The following is a 27,844-nucleotide window of genomic DNA, read 5'->3' as shown; positions in this document are numbered from 1 at the left end:
TCCTTCATTCAGTGACAGACCACCCTAAGAATGTTTTGGTTTTTGTGTGTGTGTTTTTTTCCCCAACAGTCAAAGGATAAGATTTGCGAGAAGAGTGTAGACACAACAGAAACACCTCCATACTCCACCACAATCCCTCAACCAACCACAACAAAGTTCAGAGTTTTAACAACCACCAGAGGATCCACCACTTCCCAACTGCCAACTAGCTTGCCCACAGAAGGTGAATTGCATAGACTGCTTTTGTCTATTGTACAGATGTGACATTTGCAACTCTAAAACAAATATGTTTCCTCTAAGTATGTGTTCATGTTGTCTTTTTCTCTTTGGGGTAATGGAAAGAGTAGGGAATTCCAGTCTACTACTTTTAAATTGCAACTTGCTCTTGCAAAAGTAAGTGTGGGTTTGATGAGCACTGGCAGAGGCGGAGTGCTGGTTGAGCAGGCTGCTGGAGAGCTTGTTCAAGTTCTTGTAACTATCAGAGGCCATAGTCCCAAATTTGTTGAAATATTAGATGGAGAAAGCCCTGTTAAAGGTAGTGAAGAAACTTCCATGACAGAGTTAAAGAATTTGTGGTCACCTTGTGTATTGTATTTAGCCAGGCAAAAATTGGAGATGACCAAAATTGAAGAACTCTTTGAAATTTGCTTGTTCACTTTTTTCAGTCAGTTGACACTGTTCTTTTCATGTAGTGCTCACAGTTGTGAAATAGTTTCTGTAGGCTTCTGAAATCAATTAGCTGGGTAAATGATGAAGTGTCAGTTCTCATCCTTGTTCCACTGGCTTCTTAAATATTGCCTTTCTGTGGATGAGAAAGGATTCCACTCTATGCTATGGATATCCTGTTTTCCTCCTTCTGGGGAGAATTCAGCAGGATACAAAAGCTAACCAAAATTAATCAAATAGCATCTATAAAACAGAACAGAGTAGGGACAAGATTTCTGTTGGAATTGGATATTAACACATGGGAAGCTAGCAGGTGTGTGCAGAATTTCTAAGTGGCCTGTGACAGGAAATTTTAAGCTGAAGGCATTACAATGAGGGAATCTACTGATAAAAACGACTTGGTTTTCTTTGCAGCAAGGGAAGTTCAGAAACCATCAATGGAAGATTTGGACTGCATTAGCAGAATTATTCCCATATGCACACCTGCTAATATTGCCCTGAGATTTTATTCATTAAATCTCACAACAAGAGGGAAAGGAAATAAATAGGATTTAAAGCTGGTAGACCTTTTTTGTAATTCTTAGAAGAGGAGCTAGGTATTGTTTCATTTTATTTTATTTTATTTATGCTGGTTCATGCAGTCCTTAATATGATAGAATGCTCAAGTATTAATGTATAACAAAAATAAATTATTTCTAAGTGCTATGAGGTGGCCCTTATTTACCAGTATTTTGAATCCTGCTTTACACTGCAACAGTTTCATATGAAGTAAAGCCTGGTTTGTAAGTAAAAACACCATGATCTTATTCTCATTGAATTGAATGTTAAATTATTTTTTAGTTGTGGAAGTTGTTTAGCATTAGAAAGAGAGTCATTTCTAAACCAAATAATGACCTAGAAATATGCTTCTTGCTACTGCTAACTTTGAATTTCCTTTATAGATGACACCAAGATAGCGCTGCACCTAAAAGATAATGGAGGTAAGAGAAGATTCTTTTATTTGTAAATAATGTCAGCAGTTTATCAAATTACATCCCACTGAAATTCATTAATCAAAATCATACTGTAGAAATAGCTTTTAACAGATTCCCAAGGGACTTCAGAATTCCACATCTCTACAGAAAACCATAAGGACAAATAAGCTTAGCAACTACTTAGTAAATTAAACGTTTTCATCTCTCTTTATAAGCCTTTAATAAAACAGGTTTAATTAACTTCTTTAAAAAATGACATATTAAAGAAAAAGTTTAAATGTATCGATACATTTATTAACTGTATTCCTGTATTATAAAAACAGAGTATTAAACTGTACAAGGAGAGGATATGATGCTAGTACTAAATTATAATATTCTTATATCAAATTTTTGATATGGTTTAGTGAAGGACTTGTTAGTGTTAGGTCAGAGGTTGGACTCGGTGATCTTGGAGGTCTCTTCCAACCTGGATGATTCTGTGATTCTGTGATTCTGTGAAATTCATTCATAATAATGTGTTAGGTGACATTTTATTAATAAGCATGTCCATCTTGAATCTGTGTTTCTGTATGAACACAGATCACATACTCACATTCCACTCTGTGATTTAATAAGATCAGTGTTTTCTTTAACTTGGTTCCCTGATAAGGGTCTCTGTTAAATCAGAATCTACAGAAGACTACTCTTGTCATCTGCTGTGTGGGTTCAAGAACTGAGTCCTGAGGTTTGTTCTTTCTTCCTTTGAAGTCAATAAGAATTTTGCTATTAGAATAGGATTAGGTCATTAGGTGTAGGCTGGGTTTGTGTTTGCTTACTGAGGAGAATCAAAATATTTGGGTTGATTTCTACGGGCATTGGAACAGTCTGTCAAAGTGGAGAGTGATTTGCTGAGCAAATTGAAACAAATTATATTTCCACTGATGTAAAGGGAAATATTATTGGCACTGATTGCCTTTCCCCTGGGCAGAGGAGGCTGTTTGACGTGGATTTGACACAGAAATGATGTATTCAAATAAAATCAGCTATGAACTCAGTGCAGTACTGAGTACTGTTAGGCATTTTGTCTATGGGAATATCCATGAATCTTTCTTTTTCTTGAAATTAAATTACATATTATTTTGTGAAAAGTGCTCCAGTGCTCTTAGAGATCAATAAACCATGTGAATCAGTCAGCACTTCACTCACAGGTTTCACATCTGTTCTGTACATAAGATGCCTTTCCAGCTGAGCTGGTCCCACTCTCTGCCCTGCAAACAGTCACTCCGGGGGCAGGCAGAGAGCCTGGGACCAGGCAGCTCTCCATCTTGAGCATCCCATCAACAGCTCAAAATAGTATGCTGTTACAGCAAAAGTAATTCAAAAGTTGGGCTTTAAAATATGTATTCCAGGTTTTTCTCAGTTTGGGAGTTGCAACAGAATTATATTTCACTTGTCGTATGTTTGTCTAAGATCTGGAAAGAAAAACTCTGTGAAAGCAGACAAAATGCTGACTATTAGATAATATAAGGGATAGCTGTGGTCTGCTTGGTGAAGTGAGTTTGTAGGGTTCATGGCATCACTTATGTTAAATATAAGACATCTGTTCCCATGCAGAACGCTGCTGCATTTTAGGATGACAAAACAACAACTGATGTGATTATTAATTTTTCTTGAGCTGTTTCTTTTATTCTTGAAATAAAAATAATAAAACAAAAATAAAAGAAAAATAAAAGAAACCGACTTTAAATAACACAGAAGCAAAACAACACATCAGGATTTCTCATTCACACAGTAAACATAGCTTTTAATCTGGGAAATTCTTTCTGATAAATCTTCAATTATGCATTGAATTTTCCAGTGACCCCTAGAATAGTCTCAGATAAAACCTCTACAGCTGTTAGCATGTTCTTTCATTCTCTGTGATTTGTCAGGCTTTCAGGAAGAATAGATTAGTTCAGGTCACAAATATAACATCTTTACTTTCTCATACTAGATCTTGAAAACCTCTAATGTTAGGGAACCTTTTATAATGGAAAACTAAAGCTATATTAAAGCTATATAAAACTATAGGCCATTGATGGCCTATAGTTTGATATGTCCTTGGATGGTAGCAGTCAATGTCTGGTTGTGTGCAACAAGAGGACTCTTTAGAAATTCTGCATCTCACCTCTGCCTTGAACTTCTGAAACCAACTAAAACGCAGCTACATTTAAATTAAATTTCAGGTTCAGGTCAAAGTTCTTTGACTTTTTAATTATATGAGAAAAGCATCTGCAAGTTAGTGCTCTAATTCATTCACAATTTTTCATGGCATATTTTAGCAAAAATTTCAAATTCAGTTGTTTATATTTCTTCTGTGTTCTCTCTTTCTTCATACGCACTTGATAGATGCCTAGTAGGGACAGGATTAAAACAATATAAAAAAACAGCTGGCATACCCTCATTTTTACTGAATCTTATTACTCTTTAAAATAGCAAGTATTTGTAAGATTTAAGATATATTCCGGGGGAAAAAAAAAAAAAAAAAAAGTATTTTGTTATTAACTGCAGTTACTGTTATTTCATTTTTCTAATAACACAGCACAGCTGACTAAAGAGTTTAAAAGCTACAGCAATATCATATTTTCTTGTTGAGAACTCTTTGGTGGATGATTTAAATGATTGGCCAACACATCTAGACATTTCATTTGACCTTTTTAGACACCTTCTTGTGATGATTTGATTGCTATAAGTCCCTCTCAATCCGTCAGCTTTATAACTCAGAAAAAATGTGTGTGTGTTGAACATTAAGTGTCAGGAAAACTGCTAGTTCTTCTCATTCATCAAAATGTATTCAGAAATTGCTGTTAAAAAAAAATAATAAAAATAATAATAATAAAAAACAAAAGACAAAGAAAACATCTTCCTCGGGGAGAAAGCTGTTTTGTACATTTATGAATAAGTCCATTCCAGCATACACAGTGACAGGAAATGTCTGTGTCCTTATGCTTGCACTCTGGTGGACTTTTTCAAAGATATTCTGGATATGAACATTAGTGATACACAGGATTAATATTAGCCTTATAAAGAGCTTAATTTGAGTTTGAGAATTGTGAAACTGGTTAAGAAAAATACCAAAATACAGACCTGAGTTTTGAAGTTTTGATAGAGTCTTTTTATATGTCTTATATACAGTGATACATTTACCCAGCATTAGATTTTTTTTTAAGAGTCCCTAATGCCTGGAATCTAGCTCCCATTAGTCATCTGTCTCCTTAATTTCCCTTAAAAATTGCAGTCTGAGCTCTATGTACCATAAGAATTCTTGACAAATTGTGGGGAAAGCTCAGTCCCGTTTTTCTTCTGTATCCCGAACTCCAGGTAAAATATATAGTTACTAACACTAGTTCATGCTTGGTAATAATTATCTAACTTATTTTTTATTACTATGTTAAGTTTCTAAATAATGTGATAGTACATAAGTGTGTCTTATTGAACTGAAGCCTTCCAAAGCTGAAAACATAAGTCTCTACAGCTTGGAAAAGCAACAACCTCTGATATAAATACTATCTTCTTTGTGCATTAAACATATAATGAAATGTATTCTAGATATTATACACAATGGCCTGTGGACTACATGGGTATTTTTTAAAGCAATTACAAATGAAAAGCGCTGAACTAATCCATTCTGGGTAAAAAATAAGATTATAGATTAATAATATTTATTTTTAAGACATTTAACTTGGTAGCATTGAAAAATTATGATCATTTCTGTTTGTTTCTTTAATACTTTGGATTAATTTAAGTGTTCCTTAGACCAGGATATTTGTGTCTTTTCCAGAATTTCTTGCATCTTTACTGCATCTCAATTTTTCTGCCATCATCTTATTAAAGCTATAATTATAAAATGATTATGATATGATTTAAAAAAAATATCACCAATGAAACCTGCAGAAATTCAGTCCAAATTACTGACACTAGAACGTATCCCCTAGAAAGTAAATGTTATTTTTGGCCTCTAGACATTTTTACATCACATTAGGTATTAAACATCACATTAGCTTAAAGTATGATTTTAAAACAGTTTAAACTGAACAAAACTGTGTAGACACTTCAAGTTATGTTTAAGTTTGACTTACACTATTTTATTTTTTCTGGTTTTCTAAGACAGGTATAAAATGATATAAGGTATCTATTCTTACAGTTGTCATGACTTAAGTTTAAAGGCATGGTAGTATGACAGCTAGTGCACAAAAAAAAAAAAAAAAAAAAAAAAAAAAAAAAAAATTCTGTGATCATCTGTCTTTCTAAGTACCTACTCTGCATGGAGTTAACCCAGTGGTTGCAGGCACCAGATTCCTACAATCTCTTCTACACTGGTCACTCGTCTTTGAGATTATAGTGCATGGGTCACTGTGAAGGTTAAAAATAGAGGGTTAAAAATAGATGTCAAGTGAAAGAAGACTTATATAGTTGTATGTTTTACATTGAAGCTGACATACCTAGGGTTCTGTACCCATGAAGTGGGGGGTAGTAAATCTGGAAGCATGAGAAGTTGAACTGATGGTCTTGTGTTTGTTTTCAGTCAGGTTAAGTCAGTGGGTTGACTGAATTGAAATTCTTATAATCTGGTAAAGTTTTGCTCTTCTGGATGTAGCAAGTCAGCTACATTGCCAGGACAAAAGACCATGGTAAAATATTGAGATTCATGATTGATTCGTGACTTCCTGATTTTACCAAGCCATTTTAATGGCTTAAATGGTCTCAAGCCACTCAGACTGAAATTAGCACCAATAACAACTGTTGCAGTGTTAAGTGATATTTTAGGGCTGAAGAATGTACATCCTTAGCTAACAAAGTTAGTGCTGGCATTCTATAAACAGAGGGAATTAGTATTAGTGCACTCATATCCGTTTACTGCACTAAGCAGTTGAGATTTACTGAGTTGCCCAGAACCCTATGGAAATTTGATAACTAAGTTAGGTATTGAATTCAGAATTTGTGGGTTACACTTCATAATATTCTCACTCAAAACCACTTTTCATTTCTTATGTGTAATAGGAAAACATTTTTTTTAATATTAGCTGAACCATAACTTTATAAATCATTATGAAACCAAGTAAAGTGGAGCAGTGGGTTAACCTCAGAATGTTAACAAATGCTAAGGGAATGAACCCACAAAAACAAGAAAATCACACTCCATTATCACACACATTCTCAGAAGAAGCTGAGGAGTCCAGAGCATGCTGTTTCTAAAAAGGGTAGAGACCACGTTTTTATGGAGATTCCTCTGAGCCTCCGGAGAATCCTTCCAACAGTAAATTCACTTCTTCCCTCCCACAGTTGCTCTATGTAGGTCATTAATCTTCTGTTCAGGAATCTGCATTATGTACAGGAAAAAAGCTTAGGTTTGGACAACCATATACCTGCCCCATAAAAGAAACAGTCTTCTGGTAGACTCACATTCCAGATATAAATGGGGGCCCCAACGAGGGGAAAAATTTAGTGGCTTTGCTGAGCTCACACACACTGTATCCCTGTGTGTTCAACTGTCCTGAACATTATGTACTCCTCTTCACAGGAGCATATTAACTCAAGTCCGAAATCATCCAAAGATGGCAATTCAACTTCCAGTCTAGAGATGATGTACATGACAAGGGTGGAGAGCTGGCAGAGTGAACCTGAATCTGTAGGTGTCCATATCACTGACAGGCAGTTTAATTGCAAAATTACCCTGAAATAAACCTTGGAGAGGGTGTAAATTTCCTTATTCCTTGCTTAGATTACTTTAAAAAGACCGGGTATATATTATGGTAGACTTCTAATACATCAGAGAGTATCTATGCTAAGCAGTACATACCTTTTGTTTATACACCAGATTTATATAACTTGCAAAAGTAGTACCCAGTACCCAATCAAGAAGTAGAAATGGTCATCTGTAAAACCAACTTTTAGTATATCACACTTTACCCCACAGCTCAGAATTTCAGACCTTCAGATTGAAATACACTGAATTAGAAACCTTAGAGTGTATGATGGAGAATGGAATCCCTGTGAACTATATATAAATTAAAAAAAAAAAAAATTAATACGTTATCATGGCAAGTTTCAAGTGACCAAAATGATGCATTCTTTAAAGATCATCAATTTTCTGTGAATCTGTAATATTTTTACAGTAAGAGTCTCTTGAAATAATGATGCAAAGAAGCTTCCCACGTGCATTTCAGTGTCATAACATGTTTCACATAGTTCCAATCCAAAAAAAAGATGTCTATGAATTAAATGAGGCATTTCCCTTAAAAGTCTACTCTTTCTCTGTACTTAATTCCACTTAATTTTAGATTTTCCTACAGGGTATTACCAAGTTGTTTGTAAGCTCTTTGAAAATATGATCTATCATGTTTGTATTATAATTACATACAGTAATTGTTAGTATTATATAAACGTGTGTAAAATTCCTCAGCTAGTATTTATGGGATAGTATTTTTATGTAACAAATAACCTACTAATTTTGGTTTTGTATTAATAATATCACATAAGTCTATTTTAATCAATAAATGTATTTTTATAAAGCTGGACATGCTATAGCTTCAAAATCACAGCCAAAATCAAAATGGACATTACCTAACATGTAAATTGGGGAATGCAGGGGAAGTTCCAAAGTTACCAACTGGACTATTTAAAAAAATGTCATGTTCACATGGTGGCCCTGGAAATACCACACATTGTTTCTTTAATGTTTAATCTATGTAGTGCACACACCTAAGTAACAAGAGTGTATAAGTGTCTATTGTAGATGTGGTTATACCTGAAACTATACTTTTTTACAGTCTGGCATTATTTCATCTGTAGGAAAAATTTTAATGGAATGGTATCCAGAGCCATTTTGCCACAAAACTAAGTCTGTGCCAATTTAATAAACCAGAATTTCTATACCAGTAGTGCTGCATAGATGCTCTCATACCTATGTGATAGCTTCTTATTCATCTGACCAGACAGATTAAAAAATGCTTTCAATGAACATATTTTAAGAATATGCCCTATTCTACTACATGACCTAACAGCAAATACACATTTTATAATAAATCGTTCCTGTATAAAAAGTAGTTGCAGAGTTTATTCTTTATCTTTTTGTGATAAATGCAGAGGTTTACCATGAAAATTCATTCATCAGGTAAAAAGAGGGGAGAAGTGTTCTTCATGGAGAAACGTTAATGATTATTGTCTTTAGGCTGATTGCTGCTATTTAGATCATCTGTACCCCTGGCTTTTCTAATATAGCTGTGTCAGTCAGAAGCATCGAACAAGGTATTGCAACATATCCTGTAAAGGTGCATGTGCATCTAAGTTTGTATGGAAGCTTTACCATCTGACTAAAATGCAAGAGTAAAAAGGAATGATGTGGAAGAAAAGGGAGGTTTCAAGGTACACGATGAAATTCTTTTTTTTTCTTTTTTCTTTTCATGTATCATATATCATATTTTTTTTTTTCATATATCATTTGCCCTTAGATCCATGTCACTTTATCTAAAGGAAAGCTTCTAGCTTCACATATTTTTCTTCCATTTTCCAACAAAAGTTTTTCATATCTCTGTCCTCACAGGTAGATATGTAAAGCTTCAGCAAATACATTCTTTTCCATCTCCTATCATGAAAGATGTATATGTATGTATCACAGTTTTGTTTTCTTATATATAAAACTATCAGAGTGGAAACTTCATGTGAACCTTAAGTTTAGGTAATAGAAAACGGTTTTTTTTGCATCTTTTGCAAACCTCGATGATTAATATGCAATAGTGAAATAAACAGTATTAAGAATCCATCCACAGTGTATTTGCAAATGCCATCCCTGTTTGTACGTTCCTCTTAAAGTCAGCATCACAGTCCGCATAGGCCAGGACAAGATTTTTTTAATCACAATTCCTTCACTTTTTTTTTCTTCTGTGCCAAAAGACTCTAATCTAATGGTAAGTAGAGATATAACATAATAATATAAAATAAAAGATGATAGCCCCAATGTATTTATCATACAAACAATGACAACAGGGTGTTGTTTTTGGTTTTGTTTTTTCAACTTTTTTATTTTTTTTTAGACAGCATTCCAGCAGGAAAATGGTTATTTCGTGTTAGTATTTTGTGTCTTTATACTTGGGAAAAAGTTAGTTGTTTCTGTACTGTTATTCAGAACCTAATTAGATGCAGACTAACCTTGCAGATGTTAACATGTTCCTTCTGCTTCAAAGGTTTATACATGAAAAAAAATCTGTGGAGAAATTGTAAATAGAGCATATTGTATGTAACAACTGCTATTTTGAGCACAAGAAAATGAAAGTTTGGGGAAAGTTCCACTGAGAAAGCTTGGGAAAGGGTTGGTCATAAGACAAATATCCTCCTATGGGATTAGCCTTGTTTGGAACAGCAGATGTTGCTGTGATAAGCTTAATAAGATTTCTGCACCTGAAAAAGTTTCTGTCTGAGCCCTTTTTTTTTTTTTCATCTATTTCCCTTGGTAGCTTTTTAAAAGAGCTGTCAGTTGATTTTGCAGCAGAGTATTTTCAAAGTTGACAACACTGTTTATAGTCTCTGTGCAAAGAGAGTGAAATCAATTTCTCATGAGTATTTGAGCCCTGGGGTCAATGAAATGAGTTTCGATTATGGAAATTATAAGTTACTTACACTTCTTGTCATCTAAGAAAAGTATTTCTTGTATTTCATTGGTTTTCAAATTTGCCATTCTGACCACTGATGTCCATGCAGTGCTCCACCCTAGACTAGTAGAAATCTAGGCAGACTGTTGTCACCTGTGTTATTTGAAAGTGACAGCATACTCAGTTGCAAAGCTACATGCTAAATGCTGAGAAAAATATCAAATCAAAGGGGATTCATTTGATAGTCTTTACAAAGTGCTTAAGACCTTTGCTGAAGTCCAGTATTTCTTAATGTGCAGAATACGATGTTCTGCCTTCAACCATAAACTAGTTACAATACAAATCACTCATTTAATGTAAATAGGCCTGGAAACGTGTACAAGTGATCCAGCAGTCTATGATGTACCAATGTGGTATTGAAGGGAAGAGTCAAAGAATAAGAAGCTGTCAGAAAGCAAATTATGAGACAGTCTATGAACCTTCTGCTCCTTCTGGGAAGTAGTTACTTCTCAGTGTGGTGACTCACACAAGTAACTGCTCATCACTGGGAATTAATAGCCCGACTCAATGCACATAGAATACAGTAGGCCTTTTCTGATGGCCTTTCAGTTGCTTAATTTGCATTTACTTTGCAATTTGAAATACAAGTGCAAGTAATAAATATTGTTACTGACTTCATGAGGAAGAGCAGAGCAGTGCTGTGCAGATTCAGATGTCCTGCCTCAAGGATTACAAAATACAGATCAAAACAAAGGAAACTTACATGAATAAGTTCTTATTGCATATATTTATTTCCATGTTATGGTTAGAAACAGCTCTTGACTAAAATAATGCATCTTCATTTTCCTTTTCTCCCTATTATTGCAACGGGGTCATGCAGTCCTTCTTTGGGCTATTGAGGAAAAGTGTTGTTACACCTGGATGTATGAGCTATTACACTAAGGTTAACCATTCCTATTTTCTTGTATAGTTCCTCGTACAAGGCATTTAATGCTGAGTAAGGATCAATAGATACTTATTCTGTATTTTCCAGTTCATTTTTTTTTAAATATTAGTGTGGAGTGTTTCAACTGTAATCATATTCATGGGGAAAGACCATGTACAGGCATTGTTATTGTTAATTAATTAATTATTATTAATATTATTAATAATAACAATAATTTGCTGGAAGCAATACCCAGAATTCAATAGTTGTTTTCTAAGAGCAAATATAAGGGAGATAGCCCCTGACCTCACAGACACTCCAAACTGTGACACAACCAAACTCTAAAACAGCACAAACAAAATGGGTACTGTAGAAATCAACCACTTTCATTATAATCAGCTTGGCAAACAAGCAAGTTGAGAGGAAATTTAACAGTGGAATTGAAGAAAAAAATCCTATAAGTGAAACTAGAGACAAGTTTTTTATGAAGTCACGGAGGTGATTTGACAGATTGCCAGAAAGGCAGAAATCAGTGGAAATATTAGAAGAGTGATGCAAGTTTCTGAAGCCAAATCAGCGGTGCCCTGATGGTGTTTCTTAAACCCAGTGCTTCTTAATCACTGCTGCCTGCAGTGATGGGTAGAAGAGCCTTTCTTTTATGCAAGACAATACTGAAGAATCATTGCTGATCACCATGTTTACACTAGCTGTGATACTCTGGGGTGTTCAAAGAAGTTACACCCAACCACAAGCAATCCTACAGATGTTGGGTAGTTTATTGAGAGATTTTTTCACAGAGGTCACAGTGCTGTTAAATGACTTACTCACTTACTTGGAAGTACTACTGACAAGTTACTTGTGTGACAGAGACAGAGCTGTTTTCTCCTGACAGGAACATAATATGAACAACCTCTCACTACCAAGTTTAGTAAATAGACGATCTTCCATAACACTTTGGTACAATGTGTATTTCATTCAGACCAAGATTAAAATATTACAGGGTCATTTAGCATGCATCTGTTTTGGCACACTTTTAGCAGTCTGATTCAGTTGCACAGCGTGGTTCAAAACCCCTCTCCAAACTAATGAATCAGGCTTTCAGAATTTGTTTATTGGCCAGACCTCACAAGGATTAGTGGCATTGCACAACCTGAGGCTTTAAAAAATAAGATACAACATTCAAAATGGATTCAATTAGCACTTGTTGTCTGAAGGGCAACTGCAGTAGTTTTGTCAGGAAAGCAAGGGAAAATTCATTATGAAGGGAATTGGGAACCTCAGAAAGTCCAGATTATATTAAAATAAAAGGATATTAATTTTGTGTTTATAGAGTCAGAATTAGTAAAATGTTGAAGGTGTGAGGAGCTGGGGGGTCAGCCTCTTCTCACAAGTAACTAGTGATAAGACTAGAGGATATGGCCTCAAGTTGCGCCAGGGGAAGTTTAAGTTAGAAATGAGGAGACATTTCTTCTCAGAAAGAGCAGTCAGGCATTGGAATGGATTGCCCAGGGATGTGGTGGCGTCACTGTCCCTGGGGGTCTTCAAGGAAAGGATGGACCTGGCACTTAGGGACATGGGTTAGTGGGTGACATTGGTAGTAGGGTGACGGTTGGACCAGATGAACTTGAAGGTCTTTTCCAACCTTAATGATTCTATGATTTGGAAATGTCTGTTCATTATGAATGTTCAGTTGTGTGGGACAGAGACATCTAACATCTTTCCCAACTTGGAGTGTGAAATGTAAGGAACATGTAATACAGAAAAAGCAAATGTTCTGTTGCCAGCTGCGAAATGGAATGGATAAGACATAAGTTACTGTACTAATAAGTGTTCCATTCATGCAGCTTCCACAGATGACAGTGCTGCAGAGAAGAAAGGTGGAACACTTCACGCTGGCTTAATTGTTGGTATTCTAGTCCTGGTCCTCATTGTGGCTGCAGCCATCCTCGTGACTGTCTATATGTACCATCATCCAACATCAGCTGCTAGTCTCTTCTTCATAGAGGTAAGATAAATGTTATACATGATGTCAATAGCCCTGTCAGCTGGCAAAAAAAAAAAAAAAAAAAAAAAAAATAGAATAGAACTTTCTTAACTAAATCTAGAAAATATTCTTGTAAGCATAGTGTAATCTTTCAATAAATGCACCTAACCCACCTAGCAGGAATAGCAGTTTCATACTTAACATGTTTGTCACAGCTTCTTCTTTAGGTTCTATTGTTTTACTTGCTTCATTTTTATACAGGCTATACACAAAAAAATATATCTCAAATATCATCTCTCTTTCCTATCTTTCCTCTTCCTCTGCATAATATTTTTCATTAGCTTTCATGTGCATTGGCATATTATTTTGGGACAAATAGTTTTTCTATTATTTTCACTTGGAAAAAAAAAAAAAATAAATTATGCATTCACTAACTCTACAAAAGGGCTGAACTAAAGTTAAGTTTTTACCTGGAAGCCTGTTAGCTGTTCCATACATTTATTTGTAGATTTTTTTTTAACACTTTGCCTCACAGTGTGGGAAGGATTATTTTCACCTAATTTTAACATCTAAATCAACTCCCTTTTCTGTAGAGAGAAACATGTTCTTATAGACCACAATTCATCTGACCTATTTGAAACATCCCCTTTAGAATTAGATAAATCACCATTTTTCTCCCTCAAATATAGACAGCTACCTTAGGTAGTTACATTGCAGATGTGGACATTTATTCAACTCAGCTCCACTGCACATGACAATATGAGAAAAGAACATTTTTCATCGATGTTCATTTCCACCACCACGCCCTGCCCAACCCCCCCCCCAAAAAAAGAAAAAAAAAAAAAAGTTAATACTTTTTAAAACACCTGTGTTTTTTTCAACAATGTTCCTCTGCCTTATGATAAATATGGAGCTTCTAAACATGAAAGAAAATGCTGGTTGTTTATAACCCCCACTTGCAGTAGTCCCTTGCTTTTATGAACCTAGACACTTTCTAATGGGCAATAGTGAAGTTGCAGAAGCACTGGAAGTGTCACTAGGGACATACCAAGGGATTGCTTAGGAAAAAGTCTGGACCAAAAAGATATAGATATTCATTCTTAGTGACAATAAAATAAATTGAAGTGAGATATGAAAATGAACAGAATGATTCATCTTTAAGACAGTATTATAATAAATATACTGCTTAGATGCAACAGTGGTGACAGAAATCAAAATGAATTGTTTATCAGTATTTTAGGTTCAAGCAATGTAACTGTGTTAACCAATGGGGAACAGCATCCACATAATAAAATCAATAGCTTTCTTCATGTCTGTGTGACATTTCAAACCATTTCTCTATTGATGTAGACACAAAACTCCACTGGTCCAAGTACAAAAGAGAATGCTTTGTCCCCTTCCATTTTTTCACACACACTGAATGCTATTTAATCAATCTAGTAAAAACAAGTTACTTATCTGTTATGATGTGACTGAGAAGGCTAAGTAGATGGCAACACCATTTGCCAGGAGGAAAAAAGAAGAACAACAAATGAAAATACACATTGATTCTTTTTCATAGTATACTTATTTAGCAGGTTAATGATAATATCATTATTTGATATTATCATGCAAACTGTGGTGCTTTGGTCAGTTTTGGTAAACTCATTCCACTAAATTTAATTTGCAGGTGACATTAGTCAGTCTCTGTAGTGAAAGATAAAATGTCATTTAGCAAGCAATGTAGGCTTTAGAAAAAAAAAAAAATATATATATATATATATAATCTTTCTGTTTTAAATAAAGGAGGAAAAAATGAGTAAGGATAGGATAAGTATATCAGTCAAAATCAAATTTATGCAAAATGTGGCATATCTCTTTTTGCTACTAGGAAAAATGTGATACTTGTGAAATTTCAAGCCATGAAAAGGTGGGCTTTCCCTATGCTTTCTCCTTTTCCCAGATAAAAAATCTGATGGAGAGGTAAACCCACAAGGCACAGAGAAAGGTATTGCTCTGTATTTACAGCATTTCCACAAATTCCAAAACTGTAAAGCCATTGTTGCTATCAAAAGTACAAAAGAACAGAATAAAGCAATTTATTCTGGAACTGAAATTGTTTTTAAAAAGTTTAATCATTTAATTTCCAATATTAAATTTCCAGTACACAGTTTGATCAACTCAAGAAATAAAGAACAGAGTAGTATTCTTATATTCATCTTATCTATAGGTTGTATAGGAGTATATATCTTCTTAGACTTGCATTTTGAAACTGAATTATAAAATAAAAAGAAAATAAAAAGAGGCATAACTGGCATAAATAAGTCAATTTTACAAAAAAAAAAAAAAAAAAAAAAAACATTCCTGCAATTAATCAGTAATCTGTTACAGATAACTTGGTACCCCATATACCATGGCAGACAAGTTGTTTTACTTATGGGAAAGGAATTAAATGAATCAAATGTGGATCTGATGTCACCATTGTGGGGAAAGAGCTCAAGAGGATTGCCATGGGCTCAATCATGAAGTGAGAAAAAGCACATAAATATTTCTGAAATAATATTCATTTGTATGAGTCTCTTGATTAATAAAGCAAGTTGTGCAGGAAAATGTAAGAGATGCACAGGCAGCTCCCTCATGCAGTTGTCTAAAAATTATTAGTACCATGTAGTCTTTTGTCAAGTCTTCTAGCCAAATCAAGATCTATGTCAGTTTATCTGCCATCACTGATTAATATAAATCTAAAGCGGGATGAAACAAAGACCCTGCCCCATTTGTGTTTATTTTTAAATTAATATATAAAGGAATCCCTATACAACATCATGTTGATAAACATAGCATTCATTCAAAACTGTAACAGAACTAATGGAGTAATTTCTTTTTGTAGCTAAGATGGTAGGATATTGTCATGTTTTGGTAGATAATGTCATTTTCAGTCAGATTCTGCTGCTTTCTGGTTTAATAGCTGTTCAAGGAATTTTAAGTTAATTTGGTTTTTAGTCATGACTGGTTAGAGAGAAGTAAAATAAATTGATCCCATATCTGATGCCTTAAGTCTCTTTCTCCCTTGTGTTCTCTGCAGTTATCACCCAATATTCATTTACCATTTCAGTCAGGTTTTCCCAGAGCTCATCCCAAATCCTAGTTGTGATGCCCCTCATGTTTGCCATCTGGTCCTTTTTTTATCTAAAATTCCCCCTTAATACACCCACACATGGACTGCACTGGTTAACTCTGCATTGATAAATGCAACCCCTTGTGACACCTCTGAGTAGCATTAAATGATATCCTGAATGCACTAGTTGATTTAAATAAGTTTTAAAAGACAAGAAAAAGACAAGACACACAAGACACGAGACAAAGGACACACAAAAGACAAGAAAAAGGTCATTTATTCCAAAAGCAACTATTCTCTTAGAACTGAGTAACATTTGATGATTGTTGTTTTTTTTCCCTAAAGTCTGAAGAAAATGTTTCTTCTAGTGGCTTTGTTCACAACTATTGAGTGCAGCTCCACCTAGAATGAAAATGGCTACTTTGGACAAAGAGCTTGAAAAATCTTGCATGCCAATTTAATTCAATTTGTCCATGACAGTGAACCACTTTAAAAGAGTACCATCAGAATTGATGAATACTTTTTCAGAACGTTTCCCTTTTTGCTAAGTATGTGGAAGATTCAAATCAAAATGCAATGTTTTCCTGTTTCTTCCAGTCCCAACACTATTCAGCATGTGTTTCATTGTTTAAGTTGGTGGCCTAGAGACAGAATGAATTATCAACTTTTTAAGCAAGGGAGTTCCAGTCAAAATTCCAATGAATGCAGACTACTTCTATAAGCTAAAAGTAAATGTTGACTAAAGATTTGCTTGCAGAGTGGCAGACAAGATGTAGCATGCACTGTTCTTTTATTTCTTTGTGGTTAGCCCTGTGGTATTTCTTTTCCTTTGAGTTTTTGTTGTTGTTTGTTTGTTTGTTTTTGTTTTTGTTGCTAATAATTTTCCCATTTGAATCAAGTTACATGCCTATCCTAACCTTGAGGAATCTCGTGTCTCTTGAGAACATATAAAATATGCTTTGAACTTAGTTGCACTGATTTTTGAAAAGTAGGGTACTTTAAAATGTAGTAATTCTTCACATCTTTTTCAATAAAAGAAGAAGCTTGTAGCAGAAATCTAGCTATACGATACATAGTTGCCCACTAGCTATACCACTTGCATTCAGAATCTGAGGTTTGTTTGTCAAGAACTCAAGCATGATATCCCAGCTGTAGCGGATCACCTGCCTCTGATGTAGATCATATCCTTTATTTTGCCTTCATGTTCCCACCCTCCATGGAGATTTTCCAGAGCTAATTCAGCTGCTTGGAAACATGCATATGCACATACCTACATCTTTTTTAGTTGTTTGTTTTACTTTGGTTTGGATGTTCAGGCTGGATATTTTCATGAATCTGGTTTTTCAAATGACCACACAGGGAGTTGAACTGGTGCTATGGAGCTGGGTGTGTGGAGTGACCTTACAGTCAGAGTCATGAGCAGCTGCATGATCAGAGCCTGGTGAAAGCACCTCAACTCTTCCTGATGTAACCTGAATTATGTCTCTACAAGTAAATTAAAGGTGCCTGGAACTGCTTTTTAGCATAGAAGGCTCTGAATTCATAATATTTAATTCTGTCACCCTCACAGTAAGGTCACTGTATGTAGACTAATAGTAAGGTTTGAGGATGGTTCCCAAATCCTTAGTCATGCCCAGGGTGGTCTGAGAAAGCTCTGTTAGGCATTTTTCTAACACTTGAGCTGCACAGAGGACTCTGTTGTAATGTCTGCAAATGTTCACTAGTACTAGTACCTAGCACTAGATTTTCTTCAGTTTTTGACCTTCTGCTAATATGTTTTCTGTTTATAGGAAGGAAGTAGGAGGAGAAAGCAATCAAAAAAAAAGTTAGAGATATATTGTGGTGTTTCAGAACTTAGGGAGTTAACGTGTATTTCTGGCTCACTGTTGTATATCTCTGCTTGTAGCAGTACTTCACAAATAGAATCCATTGTTTGACAACCAGCCTTGTTTTCCATGCACCATTTCCAGGATTCTGCATTAATGTTACAGATGCACTGTATCTCTTCAAATAAGTGAGAAGTAAATAGGAGACAGGCAAAAAGAAAGAAAAATAAAAAAAAAAAAAAAAGTCAGCTTTTCAGCTGGCTTAGACAAGTGGTGAAGCTTACAAAGCTCTGCTGATTTTTTTGGCGATATGGCCTTTACTTTTTATTACGCATGGGCATTTTACAGAGGATTATGCACTTAGTTTGAAAAAGTCTGGACACAGTCACCCATTTGGTTTTGTCCAGAAGCTAGGACTGAATGGTTTTTCATTAAGATGATGATTAAAAAGAAGAGAACAAGTATCATTTTTCTCTTCTTTCAAAGTCCTGCAGCATTGTGCCATTTGGGGTATTGTCATTGATCTCTCTGCCATTGCCTTATACTGATAGTAAAGTTATTTTTTCCAAAACTTATTCAGCTCAGCAGGAACCAGAAGCTCAGCAAGGGAAACCTAAATCAGCCACAGGGGAGAAGCACTAAAATAAATAGCCAACATCGACAATAAAAGTCAAAGGTGGGGAGGAAGGAGGCATTCTGTTTCTTGTCCATCAGCAGCCAGCTACATAGATGTTCCTATGACTGCATTATTTTTATAATGATAAGTGTTTTAAATTGCAGAGATATTTTAAAGAAACATTTCTATCAAAGACAAAAAATTAATGAAGTCAGTAAATTCCACTACTAAATTTTACAGTCTCATACAATCTATATTTTAGAAAAGGTTCTTCAAAATATTCAAATAACATGGTGTCAAGCAATTGATCTCTTCTTATTCCTAGAAATACACATCATAGGTACAGTTTTAGATATGTGAAGCATCATCCATTTCTGACTGCAATTTGCCAAGTAAATTGGTTGTTTGTAGAAGAGATTAAAGACTGATGAACAAATTATAACTGCCTAAACAATATTACAGGTAACTTCATGCATGCAAACACTTATTATGGGCAAAGTAGCTGATAACAGGAGGAGCTTTCCTTGTATTGTGAAAGTAGAAGGCCTGAATACCCAGTTGGAGTATTGCTGGACAAGTGTACTCAGACTAATCTGTCTTGCTGACACCAGGTTAAAATATGTTTATTTAGTAAGAGGCCTTACCATAGTTTTTCCTCCTTAATTAATTTGTGTTGTTTTTTTACACTTTGCCTGGAGTTCAGTCAGTTAATCCAGAATTTGAATGGTCCTGTATTTGCATACTTCCAGTTAGGAGAATTAAACTTGGGTGCCATTGGCTAAGTATGGTTAAAAATACAACTTTTATTTAGATTTAAATATCTTTATACTTTTGATGTAGAATTGAACATCAATGGATAAGTAAGATGCAACCTTCAGAAAAAGTGGTGAAATAGTCCTCTGAATATTTAAAAGATTTTTAATACAAAAACAATCAATAGAAAATGCAAAGTTGCATTAAACCATTTAGCCTAAGAAGTACACAATTACTCATTAACTTCAGCATTTATATTGGTTAGTGGGAAATAAAGTTTGCTAGGGTGATCTGGAGAGTCTTTCAAGACTCTGAAAGGTTGACTTTCACACATTAAGCCAAGTATTTGTACTTGTGTAAGCTAAGTTTGGAAAGATAATATTTCTGTGTCTTGGTGAAACCCACAGCTCAAGTTCAGCTCACTGCTGAATAGGAATGAAGAGTTGATCCACACAAACACTCTGCTTGCTTCCTTGCCTGCTTCTGGTTATTTTATACACAACAAAACTTTTGATAATCTTTTAGAAGATCTTCAGCACAAAGTGTCTATGAGGCAGGGATGGGAAGATGGCAGAGGAGAATTTTCATAATGTATTGCTCTTCTGACATCATAAAATTCTGTATAGAATTCTGTGTAGAGTTGTGCTCATTCCATTATTCCATTTTTCTTTATTGAATGAAAGTTAGGACAAGGGTGGAATGAAGAAAATAGAGGACAGGATGCAAAAATATTAAATGGGTTATACATATATACAATACTAAGTTCCTCCTGTCCTCTACTGATAGAAACTTATCTTCTGATGTATAAAAGGAAGTGTAAACATTTATAATATACTCCAGCTAATAAAATATATTAATAACAATTGCTTTTAATGAATCACCATCTCAGGGGAAAAGTGATGTTTAACTGGCATAAATTTTAGAGATAGTGTACATGTTAGTAATCTGTCTCATAATCTTTCAGTTCCTTAGAAAAAAAGCAAAACATCTATTTTCAAATCCAATATTTCAATACAGCATTATTGGACAAAGTCTTTACCTCTATAACAGATCTTGTATGTTCTTTACTCTGTATTTGCCTGTGGCATGTACAAAGCAGACTTTATCTCCCATTTCATTGTTTTCTAATTGTTTTTAAATCCATTAAAATATCTCACATTGATTTTCTACCAACTTCACTGGAAGTCTGAATTTATCACTTCCTTTATTTGAAAGATAATATTAATTTAGGCACTGATTTAGGCTTTGGTCACATAAGCTCCAAAGTACTTTCCCCCACCTCATTTGCTTAAAAAATGAACTCAAGGAAACTTCAGTCCTATGAGAAAAATTCTATTCCTGCTTTTCTTCTTTGTAATACACTGAAAGGAAGCAGAAGCTACAGATCTCCAGCTGCAGCGTGGAGGATTTCCTCTAAGAGTTCTAATATTCTAATTCCAGAGAAAGAAACATATTTTTTCCCGCTCAGCTGGATGACAAAACTAAAGAATTAGATAAGTACCCAGCTTTCATTCTTCCTGCTTTGTTTTTTTTTTTTGAATGAAAAAAATGAAAAAAAAAAAAAAAGGATAAGAATTCATTAGTCTTTCTCTGAGCTGCTTTAGTAATTCAAGAATATATTTATCTCCTGACATCAATTGAGATGCTTATCAATTGAAACTGTAATGTCTCTACAGAATTTTGAGGGATCAATAGATACATCAATGAATCTGTAGCTTGCCACTGCTTTATTTTGAGACTGTTAACCACTTACAATACCCACATACACACAAAAAAAAAAGTTTAAATTAAACAGAATTTGACTAGGAATGGAAAAATCTCACCTCAAGCATGAAAAAAAAAAAAAAAAAAAACCTACAGAAAGCTGCAAATAACTGTTGAAGATGACTTCCAAACATGGTGGTTTATTTCTGGATCAACTGCTGTTTATGTTGTATCTTATTATATCAATAAAATTGATAAACATTCATCTATTCCACTTTTCATCATCTGGAAAGGCAAATGGGAAAAAAAAATAAAATAAAATAGTAGCCCAGTAGCCCAAAATGGTGGAATCAGTTTGTAACAACAACGTAGCAAGGAAGTAGAAACTAGTAATGGGTACATTTTAGAATAAGCATCTTAATAGATTAAAACTGAGTTCATCTTTATATGCTGCCATTTAAGACTTTCTAATTATTTTTTCCTATTAGTTTTCCATAGGTTTTCATTTTCTTTTTTTTTTTTTTTTTTTTTGTTAGAGAACTCTCAGGTCAAACTTTTCTCATCTATACTACTGTAAATCTGGAATAAGCCCTTTGCATTTAATAGAATTACTCTTGATTTATTTCAGTGAGTCTAAGAACAGAATACGACCCTTTTTCTTCACCAACAACCAAACTGTCTTTAATTTTGAAACCACGCTAAGTTATGCCTAGGTAGAAAAAAAGACTCCAAAGTTTGAATAGACTAAGTTTGTTTATTAGGAAAAGACATCTGCTAAAGAGAACAATGTTCTGCCTTCCTACATTGAAAGGCCTGAGATTTTAAATTACCTGCCAAACAGAATCTAGCTCAAGATGCCTCATGAGCAACCTGATCACGCGATGGGAGAAAGAGTTGTTTTTATATTGTATCTTCCTAATGGTAATCACCAAGGAAAACTTTGAGCTATGCCCAGAGGCAGCTGTGTGGTTTGCTGGTAACAAGATTCAGCAGTCCTCCAAGTTTTCTTTAGTGTCTGCTGCCCAACAGCAGCATGAGCCCTGGCATAATGTCATGGCTATTGCTGCCTGTGGTCCCTAACACAGACCCTCAGCTGTATGAAATATTCTTAATGATCAGAAGGCAGTCAAAATGTAGTATTAAGGGGACAGAAAATCAAATGTAATGATGATTTTTGGAAGAAAAATTGTAGATTTTTTTTATTTTGAACTGTTTATACACTGCATTTTATCTTCATTGTTTCTCCTCTCATTTTTCTGCAGTTTCTATGTACCTTGCTATACCTTCCAGCCCTCTTTCCAAGCAGATTGTAAGAGTTGTCAGTATAGAAAAAAAAAATGTTATCAGCATAATTGTGAGATACAATTTTCATAGCCAGTACGGCGGGGAATAACCATTTTAGAAGAGGATTTTTTTGTTAACTGACTTTATGAAAGAGTTGTGGCCTACTTTCCTGAAAACTGTTCCCTTTGACAGAATCTCATTTTGGTCACCCAAAATCTGAGCCTTCCCAGGTATTAGTTAGTTTGCAAATGTAGTTTTTTTAAATAACTTTTCTTTCCTAGAGGCATCACAGTCAGACAGGAACTGTTTTATCTGCCCTAAAAATTATTTATTTATTTTCTCTGTTGCTTATCTGCTTTTAAAGCAGTCAGCACAGATAATAATGAAAATTAATTAGGAGCTCTTAAGACCTTTATAGCCAAAGGTCATATGAGTTTAAATTAAAAGGTTGTTTCCATATGAAACACCAAAGTAAACTACTCAAATAGAATCAAAACTGACAGTATGGTTGAGGTTGGATCTCTCAAGGCCACCTGGTCCAATCACTCCCTGCTCAAGCAGGTCCACATAGAGCTAGTTGCTCATGACTATGTCAAGACTGCTTCTGAATATCTCAAAGGGCAGAGACTCCTCAACCTCTCTGCGCAAGCTGTTCCATTCCTCAGTCACTTTCACAGGAAAGTATTTCCTGGTGTTCAGGTGAAGCCTGGTGTTCAGGTAAAGCCTGCTGTGAGTTTGTGCCCCTTGCGTCTTTTCCTTGTGAATGTTGTCACTTGAAATAGAAAGTCATTATTTTGGCAGTCATGGATAAACGTGTCAGAATTTGGTTCTAAATAATTAAAAGCAGTTTTGTTTCAATGGACTCTGATATGCATTTTTCCATGGAGCAGAGTATATTAGCAAATTCCTATGCAGAACTAGAAAGGAAAAGACATGCTTCTCTGTTCCTCTAACAACTACAAGGAGTGGGTTTTACAAAGACAAAAACAATAATCACAGGTCATGTTTAAAGTTTTTTTATTAATAACTTTATATTCTGAAAGTTTATTTTCTTGTTGGTGTTATAGCGGCGTCCGAGCAGATGGCCAGCAATGAAATTCAGAAGAGGATCAGGACATCCTGCATATGCTGAAGTGGAACCAGTTGGAGAAAAAGAAGGCTTCATTGTATCAGAGCAATGCTAAAATTTTTAGGACAGAACACCAGTACTGGCCTACAGGTGTAAGACATTTACTTTGCCTCTCTTTAAAGAAAAGGAGCCCTAAGCTGCTGTAGCCTAATAGAAAGAAGATTTTGGATAAGCTTTGTCCAAGAAGAAAAACTATCTAAGATACCAGATTACCACTGCACAGTAGTCTTCATTAGTGGACTGACACACAATGGTTCATGCAGAACACCTGTCAGTGGACACCTATGGTATCAGAACTATGGCACAAGTGCCACATTATTGGCTTTAGGTTTGGGGGTGCACAGTAATAAAAAATATAATAAAGCTTTGGTGCACAAGGGTATTACCCTGTGGTTCAAGTGTTCTTCTCTGGTATCTCAAAGACTGAGTGACAAATCTGTACACTTTCAGTGCGAACAGCACTGATTAATGTTCGCAGGTGATTGAGAAAAGTATCTCAGTGCAGGTAAAGAAGAAAAATAAAAGTTTTTTTCCAACATTTATACAAGCAGATGTGGAATTACAATCACTTTTCAATTCTAAATTAGCCTACCCATCTAAGTGAGCGAGTCACAATGTATGTGTTTTTCAGGAGTAGAACAATGTTTCTTGTACATTGCTGATTAATATCCTTCTAAACAACTCACAATATACAAACTCCTAAGAAATGAAGGCAATAGAGAATTTTCAGAACGGTGAAATTGTTATTTCATGGATGTTTACAATTAAATTGGGCTCATTTTCTATATCAATGTTCACTAAAACTCAATTTTACCTTTTTTTTTTTTTCCTTCTTTTTCAAGGGATATCCTTCATTTCTGAGCAGTAGGCTGAAGCAGTAGGCATTTTATCTCCCAGAGATCTTATGGACCATTTCTTAGGCAATGTGATATGAAAGATGTTAACATTTTAACCAAATGGGTTTCTATTCTTTGCCATTTCATTGTGAGTCTTTCCTGAGAAGCAACACAGACTTTAATGCACCCCTCCCAGAGATTCAGATACAAGTGTTACTGAACCCTGCTGATTCATACAGTGATTTTGTTTAATGCACATAGTAGTTGCATAAATATATATATAAATATATTTTTTTTTATAGCTAACACAAGGCGGGCTCTTGTGACTGTTAAGACTGCATTTTTGTCATCCAGACAAAGGAAATGGATTGCATTACTGCATATTTCCACTGAGTTGTAAAATAATCCTTAATACTAGAATATTTTTATGTTGTGTGGGGAAGGTGGTTCATGTAGTTGCAGTGCCATAACCTTTCTGCCTATTGGAACCATTCTTTCTGTAATATTGACACTTTCCCTCCCTGTATAGGGAAAGAAAATGCTATAAATTCACAGCATCAAAAACAGTTACTCCTTTCATAGAAGGGGTTAATATACACTGAGACCCAGATCTTCCATGCAGAGTGGAAACCTAAATACGTCGATGTTCTGGGCCTGAGCTATTAAAATATTAAATTCAGGTATTGTACGTACATTTCATTTTAGTCATTGACTATCAAGCTTTTACATACTGTACAAACAGAGGCACTTGATTAATTTTAAAGTGAGGTAGACAATATTAGCAGTTTCAGATCTCAAGCAGTTAAAAAAAAGTTGTAGACACCACCTTAACAGTACAATTATTTACACTTCTTTTTGATGCTTGTTTGGTCTAAATTTGATTACTTAATGGTGTTTAAAGGAAAAAAAAAAAAAAAAAAAAAGCATCATTTTTACTTTTTATTTTGTAAGTAAATAATACAACACTGTATTTTCTGTATCTTTATATTTTGCATTACACACTTGTTTCCATCTGTTTTAAGTCATTTAGGGTGAGATTTAAACTGTTCAAACCTAACTGGTATTAATCTGAAAGTACTAACAAACACATTGTCTTGAAGCCTAGTGAAAAGCCTGCCACAAGAATTCTTTTCAATTTGTGTAGATCTACTGAATCCTATTTCTGGTAGGGTGGGATTAAATTGAAGGCTGTTAATTCTGATAGCAATAACAAAACGTATGCACATATATATAAACGGTGACACTCCTTTTTATTATATAAAATTATATCACTGCACATCATTTAGACACTTACTTGATGTGCAATGCTCATCGTTAGTGTTTGTAGGGATCTTGGAAGTCAGGTAGTGTTGGCTAGGGTTGATTGGCCAAAAACAGCAATTGTAGAGCTTCCATTTGAAGCATGCTGGCATCATGTTTGAAATCATTGTTATTTCAGAGAATATCTTGACAAATTATACTTTAAAAATTACAAAAATCTATACAGTAGTGCAATAAATTCAAGGGATATTTCATACACACAAAGAATGTTTATATTATTATGAGCACAGGTATGCATTTTGGCCAATTCACCCATGTATGTAATTCATATAATGCAATGTAGCTTACAGAATAATTGTAACATTGTTTGACAAATGCAACAACAATTTTCCAACCCAGTATTTTGACTACTTTTGTTCTAAGGCACTGTCGCACAGGTGAAGGATGTTTATTAGTATTTGCAAACTAACTAAAATTTCATGGTCATTATTAATATAAGAGCAATTATATTTTCACTCTTTGTTCACCTACAATAATTTGGTGGCAGATTTCATTGATCTATGGGGAGATATAGTGTATTTCTTTTGATTTTTGCCATGATGATATATTCTATGGTTTATAACATGATGAGTTCCTGGGCTTATTTAATAAGATTGATAGTCATATGCTTATATCTGATAAGAACTAATATCTGAAGAGGAAAACTCCTGCATACTAATGGAATGTATAGTGTCTCATTGGTGTCTGCTTTGATATATTCTGTGGTATGTTCTATTTATCCCAGTAGGCAAAAGTTAATTAAGTAATCGGTTGCTGTTTTGTAATTCCATCTGGTTTTCTAATTTTTTAATAATTAAAACTGCCACATTAAAAATGATACAAATATAAATCTTTAGAAGGTGTGGTAAAATATTGATATTAAATGCAATTTTTATTCTTTTCACTTTATAAAGCACCTGCTTAATTGATCCAAACTGAAAAAGTATAATATAACCCCCACTGTGGTGAAGTGGGGGTTATGAAACTGTGGCTTCACTAGCATTTCCACTGGTCTTTAATTTGAAAGTACTTCAGAATATTTCATTTGTTTAAATGTTTCTTTACAGAGTCATTTATTCTAACAGTTATTTTAACTCAAACTTTGTCTCTAATTTTATGTATCTGTTATATATGAGTCATGATGACATTATCACAAGATCTCCAAAAATTATCACTTATTTTCCATTTTCATGTTAAATGTTCCATAGTACCTAACATGTTCAGTGTTATGCTTCTCATCCTGTTTCACACAAAAAGGAAAATTTGAACTACAAGGATTCAAAGCACATTAAGATGAATCAATAAATTAGATATATGTATCACACACAGAGATTGTTGAAAAATACCTTTACATTTGCAGAACTGTATTCAGACATTAAGAATACCGGAACTGTGCAAGAGTTGGAATTGTAATCTTATTCTCACATGCATACATTTAATAATGAGATCTTATTTAATTGCCCGCTATGTTTTTTAGTACACCGTATAATACACTGAACATAGAGAATATGATAAGATAAACAGCTATTCCATTTATCTTTTCCCAAATTTTGTTGCATTCTTTGTTATATACTGTCCAAGCTCTGCTCTAAAGACAAACTTTTTTTTTTTTATATTTTTCCTTACCCATTATGGTTACTAGATTACACATACCTTAGTAACTATGGTTACTTGGTATATATATACCTTAATTAATATGTGTTCTGAGATTTCCATTAAGGAAGATAATTTTCTAGAGAATCCAGTGTGAAATTACTCGTTCTCATTTTCAACATTTTCTGCAGAAAATGACATAGGCACCTTGTCAGTAATGACCACCTTCATTGTACCATTATAATTTAGTTCATTTTCAACAAACAATGTGTATGATGGTGTTCTGGGGAAAAACGTAAGACATCATTGTATTTTGAAAAAATGTCGGAGGCAAATTTAATTTGCAAACTTTACTTTGATCAACAGAGTTGAAGTCATAAAACTCACTGCACAATCAAATAGCTGATATTTAGTTTGCCATCAAAATGTGGACAGCAATGGAAAAGAAGGTGACAAGCCAGTTTGCCAATGAGCAGGGGAAAGATTTTCTTCACAGCAGATTAATGTGGTTTCCAAAGAAGACATGAGAATATTTCTATACTCTATTAAAGCAAT

General features: G+C 34.5%; 1 protein-coding gene across 2 annotated transcripts in view; it reads left to right on the top strand.

The window, feature by feature from the left end:
• Positions 1-25,302, top strand: part of PLXDC2 (plexin domain containing 2) — a 264,388-nt gene extending 239,086 nt beyond the window's left edge. The window contains exons 11-14 of one of the 2 annotated variants that reach the window (XM_032181687.1): positions 70-223; positions 1,608-1,646; positions 13,016-13,176; positions 23,500-25,302. In XM_032181687.1, coding sequence (XP_032037578.1) covers positions 70-223; positions 1,608-1,646; positions 13,016-13,176; positions 23,500-23,616 — 471 coding nt within the window. In that variant the 3' untranslated portion in view covers positions 23,617-25,302. Of the gene's footprint in view, positions 1-69; positions 224-1,607; positions 1,647-2,306; positions 3,290-13,015; positions 13,177-23,499 lie in introns of those variants that run through there. The other variant, XM_032181688.1, reaches the window with a different exon arrangement.
• The last annotated feature ends 2,542 nt before the right edge of the window (positions 25,303-27,844 follow it).

The sequence above is a fragment of the Aythya fuligula genome, chromosome 2 (assembly GCF_009819795.1).
Source record: "Aythya fuligula isolate bAytFul2 chromosome 2, bAytFul2.pri, whole genome shotgun sequence".
NCBI classification, from domain to species: domain Eukaryota; kingdom Metazoa; phylum Chordata; class Aves; order Anseriformes; family Anatidae; genus Aythya; species Aythya fuligula.
This window is presented reverse-complemented; position numbering and strand designations above follow the sequence as displayed.